The sequence below is a fragment of the Amblyomma americanum genome, chromosome 2 (assembly GCF_052857255.1).
Source record: "Amblyomma americanum isolate KBUSLIRL-KWMA chromosome 2, ASM5285725v1, whole genome shotgun sequence".
In the NCBI taxonomy this organism is placed as follows: Eukaryota; Metazoa; Arthropoda; class Arachnida; order Ixodida; family Ixodidae; genus Amblyomma; species Amblyomma americanum.
The window spans coordinates 112,262,856-112,273,639 of record NC_135498.1 but is presented as its reverse complement, the minus strand read 5'-3'; the positions used below and the strand labels follow the sequence as shown (position 1 = coordinate 112,273,639).

Here is a 10,784-nt window from a genome sequence, read left to right as displayed (position 1 = left end):
AGCGTTATTGGGATGCGTTCTTTAATTCTCCAGTATTCTGAGCTCTGTCTTCGATTTTTTCCCATGTGTATACTTTATAACTGTTATAGAGTGTGAGTCAGAAAACCTAAATAAAATTTGTTTACCACCTGTGTTCTTTTCTTCTGTGTACGCTTCAGTGTGCTCGTTTCAACGCAGTGTACTAAAGCTTTCTATTAGTTTGTCCCCAATGATGTGCAAAAGATACCAGTGTGCAATACGATGGCAAAGCACGTTGAAGCAACCACTGTCGAAAACAGTCTAGAGCCGTCCCCTACGGCGTTGCTAAAAGCCAAGCTACAGCTTTGGGACGTCAAACCACACATAGCTTACCATACCTCCTAGCAGCTTCGGTGCGTCAAACCACATGCACCTTAACATGCCTCACAGCCCAGGCACAGCTTCGGGACGTCAAAACACACACACACCGCATCATACCATAACACAGTTTCGCGCCTATCATCAAGGTGTCCTGCGTACGTAAGGGTGGAACTTAAGCCGGAATGCCTGCTTCAAGAATCATAAATGTCTCTTATAGCCGGGGGCCATACTGTGTGTGCAAGGCTTTCCGCCGCACCTTTTACTGCCTTGGACTTCGAGATAAAATCTGTCGCGCGACTCGTAACGTCAACATCGTATACGCGTGCTGATGTTTTTTTCCATATCTGTTCCTTGTCACTGTGTGATGGCGCTCGGCTGCCTGTATAGGGCCGCATATGCAAAATAAAAAAAAAACACGTAGTGAGCTCCACTTATTGTGCCCTCTGTGCTGTGCTTGACAGCTGTGCCGTCGCTGTCGCATTCCGCCGCCGATTACACCAAGCGTGGTAGACGGCGGCTCCGCGGCTGCGAACAAACACGTAGTACTGCACATGCAGACAAAGGACCGCCGAGGAAAAGGGCGGAAACTTTCTTTGCCGATAGCATCCACTGATGCGCATGCGAGCGAAGTAGCGGAAAGCTACTGGAGCGAGGGTTTTTTCTGTGGTCTCGGCTGTGTGTGACCGGGGAGGCGAGAACGTCGGCGCTACAATTCGGACCCGACAGGCACGAGAACGCCGGGCGATGACCACAGCGAAAGATGGCGAAGGTAAGACCCTGGAAATTTTTGACACCGCTTTTGAGAGCTTTTAAGATTCACAGACTAAACTGCTGAGCCGCTACAGTAGTACTTATTTCTTCTACGGGCAACGTTTTTCAACACGGGCAAGTGGACGACACTACTAGAAATGGCCTACGTTCAACGAGGTTTCGGCGTCGATTTTTTCTGTTTCATTTTACTTTTTCCAGAATCGATTTAAAGGTTTCCAGGGCTTAAAGCGCGCTATCAGCTTACGGACAGATGAAAAGCTTTGATGGCAATCGATACATGTCGCTGAAACAGCGGACTTGACGCGGTAGTGGCTTCTGGCTTCCCGCTCTTTCGATCAGATCTTTGGCGAAACTTCAAAAAATCAGCATTTAACTTCTTTTCGCCTTCATAAATTATCTTCCACTTTCGGTGTTATCTTTGTCTTCAGCCTTTTGTTTTTCGCTCCCGTTTCGTTTCTGCTTCTCCTGGGATGTACCGCTACCTGCTGCTGGAAACCGTTACTAGCTTAAGTTGTGTACCGCAAATAGACACGAATGACAAAGGAACGAGAGGAAACACCACAGGTGCTATGCCACAGACACACCGCAGGTGTGCATCGTTTCTTCGTCGTTCGTGTTTTTGGCGTTACACAACTTATGTCATGGATTTCCGACTTTCCCAAGTATCCACCGTCGTCGGTTACTAGCAGTTTGTGTTTTTTTTTAACAATCGAGTGCTTTCTCGAGCTGCTGCGATGCACTTCACCCAACTCTTAGTGAGACCTTTCGGAGGGCTTTCCGCATGCCCGTAAGCGCGCCCACAAAAAGAAATGGTTTATGGTTTATGAGGGTTTAACGCCCCAAAGCGACTCAGGCTATGAGAGCCGCCGTAGTGGAGGGCTCCGGAAATTTCGACCACCTGGGGTTCTTTAACGTGCACTGACATCGCACAGTACACGGGCCTCTAGAATTTCGCCTCCATCGAAATTCTACCGCCACGGCCAGGATCGAACCCGCGACTTTCGGGTCAGCAGCCGAGCACCGTAACCACTGAGCCACCGCGGCGGCACACAAAAAGAAATAGCAATAGTGTTTCTGCGGTGCAAAAGTTTAACTTCACTTGCAATGCGAACTGACTGAGCAAAGTTTGGACACATGTAAGAATGGGCAAGAAAAAGAAAGAAAAATAAAAGTGCCCACGCTGCGCAATGTTTGGGCAGTGGTGGAGTCGTTAAGATGAATATCTTAATGCAAAGTGTTCAGATTAGGTTACCTGCAAAAGAAAGACCACGCCGACAGATTGCGCTTTGTCAAAAGAGTTTGCACTATTATTGTGCGCATCGAGGGGGCTAGTCAACACTGCATAGGTTCTAAGCCTAATAGGAGCACTGCCGCGTCGCAGCGCCACTCCATGCCTAAAGAAGCAAGCGTGCCACGAACGCTGAGCGACTGCCGCCACCTTTCGTTCGCAGTTATCGAATGATCTGTATGGAAGGGAGTCAGGAGTGGGCAACCGGTCGTAAAACAGTTGCATAAGAGACGCACGATGAACTCTTACGTCACAATTTCAGAAATGTAGGGCAACGAGTACTGTATACGCTGCAAGACTCTAACGCTTGCCACGTTTCCCTTTTTCATCGACCTTCCTCCATAAGGAGAGCCTGTAATCTTCTTTTTCTACTACGAGCGATTATAAGAGAGCAAATAGATATTCGCTACCAACGCTCATGCGAGTTGCCCACACCAGCAGGTCTGTATAATGCCAGCAACAATTACCCGGTCAGCACAGCGGCATTTACCTCTCTGAGAACTTGTGCGCCATGCCTTCCTGTGGGATGGCTTCAACAGCTGCCACGTGCCTTCAAAAAGCTACGCTGTACAATTGGATCATACTTAACCGGTTCAGAGCCAAGGACATGCGGCAAAACATACCTGTACAGACATTGTCTCCCGCTGACGAATCGAATTTATTTTTTGCTGTCCTTTGTTGTTTACTCTGAAAGTCGAGTTTCCTTTCCTTTTTTTTTTACAAGAGATGAGAGAACGTGCGTTCCACATGTTCATCACTGACATAAACCGTAAACATACTCGTAAGCGCATTAACGGCAAAGGGAGAAAGCTAGTATAAAACAATTCGTCGCTTCGGCCATGAGCCGGGCTTTCCGCGCACGTAACATGCTCATTACTTTTTTAGTGTCGTCTTCCAATTTAAACAATAAAGGGCGACTGCATAGTTTTAGAAATCGACGAGCTCGATGGGGTCGAATGTGTGAAACTTGCTGGCAAAGCACGCGAAGGCCTTTTGGGCTAGCATTTGAAATGGTGACATAATCACCGATCAAAATCGCGACGGCATTCAAGCTTCGCAGCACACAGCGCCAAGTGGGGTGCGCGTGGTGATGTCATCGAATTTACCTGTACATTTCCAACGCATGATCTCTTGCTTTGAAGGAAAAAAACAATTTCACTGAAGGCGAAGCCCGCCGAGAGTTATCTGGTGGCATCAAACGAAGCACTGCAGGGTTTGGCTGACGGCGGCGGTAATTTGAAGTCTTACCTTCCGTGACGTCACACCGAATTTGCCCGCAATTCTCTGGCGCTTAGAGGAGAAGCCCAAAATGCAATCGTGGATTACATCGCTACTTTCCATGCTAGAGCAAGAACACTTGGCGTACTTTACCTACAACATAAGCAGATTTGAATCCTTGAATATCGCAAAATTACCAAAAGTGGCGCAGTTGCCCTTCAACCTATCGCAACAAGTCTGAAGCCTTGCAGCAAGTTAAGCGCGCCTTCAAATAGCTGTCTCAAAGCATGCGTTTGTCAGTAAGCTCATAAAATAAAGCTTAGAGCTGGAAAGAAATCAGTGCAATAAGAAAAGGAACGACCGACGCTTTTATAACTTTACGTTTATCATTAGCACGTCATCATAAAATGTGACGAGAACAGAGCATAGGCACGAATGCTTGGCTCAAAGTTAAATAATTGTTTTTGCTGTTACATGGTGCTTTTTTCTCCAGATGCTATCTGTGCACTCCGCAAACGAGCACCGACCAGGCCTTTTATCTTGATCATCCCGCACGCATTTGTCTTGACTTGGCCGCGCAGTAGGCGAAATTTTGAGGCTCGCAAGTTTTGTAGCGTGGGCTACATTGGCCGAGGTTGAGCTGTTTCGCGTGGCTCCTGGAGAGCCGTTTTGCGCATGCGCCGAGGAGAAGTGACGTCACACGGCGCACAGCTGGAGCGCCGTCATAGCCGCGGCGGACGCACTGGCGCCGGCGCGTGCCCAGATGTGCGCCTCCGTTGCGCAGTATCCAAGTCTGACGCTGCGCCGGAGCCGCTTGATAGCGCCTCTCATTTCGTGCGCAGGCGCAGAGGTATCAGTAGGGGTATAAATATAGCGGGGCGTATGCCAGTTTGGTATAGCCATGCAGAAAGAGGTATCCTGGCATAGCCGAGCTATATCCCGGCATAGCCGAGCTATGCCGCTGCTAATTTTTTTTCGTTATTACTCGGCGTTAAGAATAGTCACATGCATAAAAAGGAAAAGAGGAAATGTCGAATATGATAGCAGAATCCGACATATCAAAATGTGCTTCCGTAGAAGCTTAAAAAGAAAAAAAGTAAGCCCGTAAGGCTGCCGCAGAAATAGGTCGTCAGCGAAGAAAACAAATTCCGTTGGCGTTTTCATGAAGCGCAGAACTTTACATTCCATATTTAACAGACAAGAAGGCTTCGAACGCACGGGCTGCATGAAAGCTGAAGACTTTGGCAGGTACCGCCTCAGTACAATGGGCACATCGATGGGAAGGTTTACACGCGAATATAGCTGAGAACACTATAGGCGCAAAACGCTCACTAGGCTCAGGTTACCAAACCAGTGTGGCGTTATGTCTCCCAGCGCACGTTATTCAGGTGTGCAGACAGGCCGCCGCGGTGGCTGAGTGGTTACGGCGCTCGTCTACCGGCCCGAAAGACACGGGTTCGATCCCGGCCGTGGCGGTCGAATTTCGATGGAGGCGAAATTCTAGAGGCCCGTGTACTGTGCGATGTCAGTGCACGTTAAAGAACCCCGGATCGTCGAAATTTCCAGAACCCTTCGCTACGGCGTCTCTCATAGCCTGAGTCGCTTTGGGACGTTATACCCCCATAAACCAAACCAAACCAATCAGGTGTGCAGACGTCGCTCTGTCATGATCGCGGCCCGCTGCGATGGCTCGGTGACTATCGCGTTCTGCCGTTGAGTTCAAGGTCACCGCTACGTCCCCGGCGGTGGAGGCTGCTTTCCGGCGAAATGCAAAAAGCCACGTGCTGAGCATCCGCTAAACGTTTAAGAATGCCACCTGGTCGAAACTGATTCGTAGATCTCCATTACGGCGTTCTTACGGAGATCAAACACACCTCGTTAAACGCATAATAACTCAAACGTTAAAAATCTAATGAAATAAGAGAATTATTTTCATACTATTATGCCTCATGGGAGGGAAGTGGGCCTTGAAAAAGAACTGTTTAAGCCACGCCTTACAGAGGTGACTTCGACGTGACTACGGATGGGGCCATAACGGACGCCTTCATAATAACCTACTTTAAAACCTCATTATATATGGTTTCAAGGTGGGCGTAAGCCGCCGTGGTGGCTGAGTGGTTATGGCGCTCGGCTGCTGGGTACGAAATGCACGGGTTCGATTCCGGCGCGGGCGGTCGAATTTCGATGGAGGCGAAATTCTGGAGGCCCGTGTACTGTGCGATGCCAGTGCACGTAAAGAACCCCAGGTGGTCAAAATTTCCAGAGCCCTTCACTACGGCGTCCCTCATAGCCTGAGTCGCTTTGGGACGTTAAACCCCCATAAACTAAACTAAACTAGTCAAGGTGGGCATAAAGACTTGTTGTGCACACTCTCGTTGAGTTTTTATGGGCTTCAGAGAGAGAGAGGAGAAAAGTGGTAGAGGAAAGGCAGGGAGGTTAACCAGAAGAATGTTAAGTTCCGTTCTTTTCGTTTATTTCTGTAAGGAAGAGTACAAAATTAAATGCCTGTTAAAAACGATCACTAAAAAAATAACATAACAAGCATCGCATGTGTGAATGTCGGGGTTCATTATGAAAATTAGCAGAATTAATAAATTGCCAAGAAATATAAATATTTTCTCCGGATGGGAGAACTTGTATTACGTTATGATTGTTACGTATGGTCATGTAATTCCCTTCACTCAGCGTAACTTTTGCATTGCCTTGACCTCATTTTAAGTCGGTTTCTGGCGCTTTTTGTCTTCATATGCCGTTTAGCCAGTAAACGCTACCAATCATCATCACCTCCCATTATCGCATGTGGTACAGCGCACATGCAGTTGGATTGGCATGTAAAATTCCCTAGATCTATTTTCAGCATGAAACGCCCCGCTCATTGTTCCTTTCCAGTTAGACACGTTTTTACTTATGTTCAGCGGCTGCCAGCCTATTTCATAAGCGCAGAGATTGGCAGTGGGACAGTCCTAGCCTTCTCACAACACTCAGGCGCTCCACAATGTATGGTTCCCCGCAAGGCAGAGCTCCATCGTGAAAGGAGAGATCTTTCTCTTCACATACAGTACAGACACTGCAACAGTACCCTAGTGGTTTGAGCACCCGCCTCGCATGCAGGAGGTGCGGAGTTCGATCCCCAGTACCGCGGGTACCCACCGGTGACAAAATGGGCACAAGCCTACTCCTGGCCTGGTGCTCGGCTTATCTAGGGTGAAATGCTTGGAAAATTGGTCAGAGTACCTTGAGTAGTCGAAAATGCCTTGTGTCATGGCACTATTTGACCATAGATGCCCTAGCACCATAAAAATACATCATCATCACATACTGTATAGGATTGCACGAAAACAATAAGTTAAAAATGAACTACCGAAATAGGGAACAATATTTTTCTGCCTATGTGGCTGAAATAAGCCTCACCATTAAGAACAGGTAATTTTAAACAAAGTGAAAAAGTCCTAACGGAACTACACAAAAAACCAGAATACAGAACAAAAACCCTGAACGTAGTCTCTCATGACTGGCATAGAACTTTTCTCGCATTCTTTAGCGCACACCCGCCATTGTCAGTGAGGGTGGGCAGCTTGTTAGCTGTCGACGACAACGCTCTCGTGCTTTGATCCTCAACAGTGTCGCACTTGATTGCTTCTGTTCAAATCACTGTTCATTGGCTTATTCTAATGACCGATTTATAGCAAGTTTTTTTTTTTTTGCTCCCAGAATTCAAATAGCATGTTTCAGGGAGCGATTCGGGTTCAGATCGTCAGTTCTGATGGGACCGCGACGGATATCTTGTTCCTTCGCGCATTTTGAGAGCTGCTCCTGATCGCCTATTTGAATACGCCATAATGCACCAGAGGTGGCTGCATTGAAGAAAGTGCAAGCCTTGCTGCGCCTTTGTCTTCACCGGGGGGGGGGGGGGGGAGAGAGAGAGAAAAATTCTGGTAGTCTTCCTTTTATTGCCTTCATGAAGTGTTAAAATCAATGCGCGGACCGCTTCTCTCCTCCATGTGTCTTCCCCGGGCACTTGAATAAAAAGTTCGGTTCCGCTTCTGGTGTTGCTCAGTGACGTCCGCCAAACGACTGAGCGACCCCTATGCGTCGCTTGGAAGAGATAAGTTTCTTAATCTGCCACCTTTCTCGTCATCACCGGCTTACCGCCTCAGGCAGCGTTCATGGCCCCCGCTGTTTACAAAGGAAATGATTTGCTGGAAGGTGTCCGATAATGCGATGGTCCACTTTATCAAACGCACTCGCCCACCTTTAGTCGATGCAGGGTCCGGTAATGGCAGCACATCAACGTTGAAAAACAGGCTGCCTATCTTGCCGCCTTTGAGATTATTCGGTCATGGCTCTTTTCTGGGCACAGTTGGTAATAATGTGCAGTTGAGAAAGCGGCACGCGCCTGTTTATTGCACCAAATAGGACCATCCCAATTTCTTGCCTGGGTGCCATCCCTCTCCCAAACGTAGTGGCAGGCCCACTGTTGTACTGAATAAACCTTAACATCGGGCAAAGCCACGTTGGGGCATTTGATGTTTATAGTAGGACCCGGTTGGATTGTCAGCAGGGTAACGGTTGATCTCCTTCCTCTTGGCGGTAGCTGCTACCGGTGTATTGACAGACGGACACTTTTTGCGGCTGCTGGGCTTTCTGGTGAGGATGCTGATGCAATGGGTTTATTTGTCATAATGGAAGAACAGCAAGGTACGTCGTACGCATAAACTGTCATTTATTTTCCGTGCATTTGAACGGCGGCCATCGGAAATAAAAGCACAGCGAATAGGAGATGGGCATGAAGAAAAAGAGGCAGGAAGTAATAGGCGACAAGAAAATGGAAGATACAAGTGGGAACTATTAACAACGTCATCCCTATTATCGTCAGTCTAACTGCGCCCATTGCAGGGCAGAGGGCTGTCCTTTGCCAGCTGTCCTTTGCCTGCTGTCCTTCCCCTGTCCAGTGCCAGCTGCGCCCACCGTATGTCCGCAAACTTCTTAATCTCATCCGCCCCATCTAACTTTCTGCTGCTCCCTGCTACGCTTGCCTCCTCTTGGAATCCACTCCGTTATCCTTAAGGACCAGCGGTTATCTTGTCTTCGTAATACGTGCCCTGTCCAAGCACATTTCTTCCTATTGATTTCGGCTAGGATGTCATTAACTCGCATTTGTTCCCTCACCCATTCTGCCCTCTTCCTGTCTCTTAATGTTACACCTATCATTTTTCTTTTATATATGCGAAAATATATGTATATCAAATCTAATCTTCTAGCTCTGTCTCCAGCCTCCATTTGTTTTCGTTTTCCGAACCTGTCATCGTCACCTGTTTATTCAAATCGACATCAAGATCAAAACGTCACGGTAATCTTTACATTTTTGGCGTCGCCTACTTAACCTGCGACTCTTCCCGTTACTGTTTTTCTCTCTCTTTACCCTGGCGTTGCGTCACATTTCCTTACCCCTTATAAAAATGGTCTTCAGAGTTTCAACAGACTTCTTATAGACTCTACTGCCTCCCTATAGATATTTCCTTATAGTCTATGGAGATCCTATTGACAAGTCTACTAAAAGTGTATGGATGTAAATCTATACTTGGTCTATAGACCGTTTATGGGATTTGTATTGTGTATAAGAGTAGTCTACAGAAAATTTATACACAACATAAACAGGCGTTTTTGGAGAGTCTATAGACCATCTAAAAAATTGTAAGAGTAGTAACCGCTGCTAACCGTTCATCGCATTTCTTAGCGCATGGGATTCTGTCGCGTCCAACATCGCTGGCTATTGCAAAATACAAAAACCGTTTAGAGCAGCCAGTGCTACACCCCGTTTCTTCGCTTCGGCCGTCTATGCACCTCCCTTTTTTGTTTCTATTCACATTGGCGCGGCTGCACACAATCCACTGTGCCGTGTTACCACTGTACTTGAATTGTGGTTTTCTTGGTTTTCTTGAATTCCCTCATACCTCCTTAAACAAACACAAACGACAATTGTATTCATTTTTTTTTTAGTAAAAATCAATTCTGACCTTCCTGGCTACTCTGCCGTTGGTTTTTGCGAGGAAGCTGGGTTTAAAAGAAACATTTTTCGAGGCACTCGGTTCGACCTCGTGACACCCAGACCTGGGACTCCGTGATCGCCGTCGTGCAGTAAATGACGATGTTGCCTAGCCACAGGGATGCATGTTACAAAAAAAAAAAAGGTCTCGAAGGCACCGCAGTTCGACTGCGAAGACGGTTGATGGCGGCGGGACTTGTACTTAATTGAGTGGTCTTTCCTTATCTGATAAAAGCTTCGTTTTTAGTCAAACTATCTGTCACTCTATCGGAGCAGGCCACCTTGAGTTTCTCCTCCGGGTTCCTTAAAATCCATCCTTGCACAGAGACGGGGCGTGATCAGAGAACAATACAATAAGACAGCATAGACTTGCACTGGGCATTATTTTGCAAGGCCGAGATAAATGTGACTAGAACGGACACTAACCACGTATACCAGAGAGAAAAAAAGCCACACAAAAGTAAACGCGCAAAAAAGAAAGTCATCAGCAAAGGCAGATAAATACACCATTGTTCACGATCACCGCCTCTTTCAATAAGCCGCAGGAGGAGCCGAAAGCACCTCGAAAGGCAGAACCACTTCAAAGATAAGCCAACTTTTCTTTATGGTGTCAACTGTATCGCTAGAGGTGGCGAAATCCGATAACTGAAGGCTTATCTGGAAAGAATGCCTTTGTAAGCAGTCGTCTTTATTTTCGTTTTAGTTTAGAACAATTTCAGATTTCCTATTAAAAAAAAAAAGTTCCCGGGTTCGAACCCGACCCGGCTGCGTTTTTATGGAGGAAAAACGCTAAGGCGCCCGTGTGCTGTGCGATGTCAGTGCACGTTAAAGATCCCCAGGTGGTCGAAATTATTCCAGAGCCCTCCACTACGGCACCTCTCTCTTCCTTTCTTCTTTCACTCCCTCCTTTACCCTTCCCTTACGGCGCGGTTCAGGTGTCCAACGATATATGAGACAGATACTGCGCCATTTCCTTTTCCCTCAAAACCAATTATTATTATTATTATTATTATTATTATTAAAAAAAGTCACCATGCCTTCCGCAGGGAAGACTAGCTGAAGATCCATAGGAGATGCATTTCAACGAGAATTGACGAAATTAACTTTGCCCATTACGAAGCA

General features: G+C 47.1%; 1 protein-coding gene across 2 annotated transcripts in view; it reads left to right on the top strand.

Annotated features, from left to right (window-relative positions):
- The first annotated feature begins 853 nt into the window (after positions 1–853).
- The window catches only part of LOC144121758 (cationic amino acid transporter 2-like), a 91,582-nt gene continuing 81,651 nt past the window's right edge, over positions 854–10,784 (top strand). Inside the window, exon 1 of one of the 2 annotated variants that reach the window (XM_077655131.1) lies at positions 854–1,108. In XM_077655131.1, coding sequence (XP_077511257.1) covers positions 1,084–1,108 — 25 coding nt within the window. In that variant the 5' untranslated portion in view covers positions 854–1,083. The remainder of the gene's footprint in view (positions 1,109–10,784) is intronic. The other variant, XM_077655128.1, reaches the window with a different exon arrangement.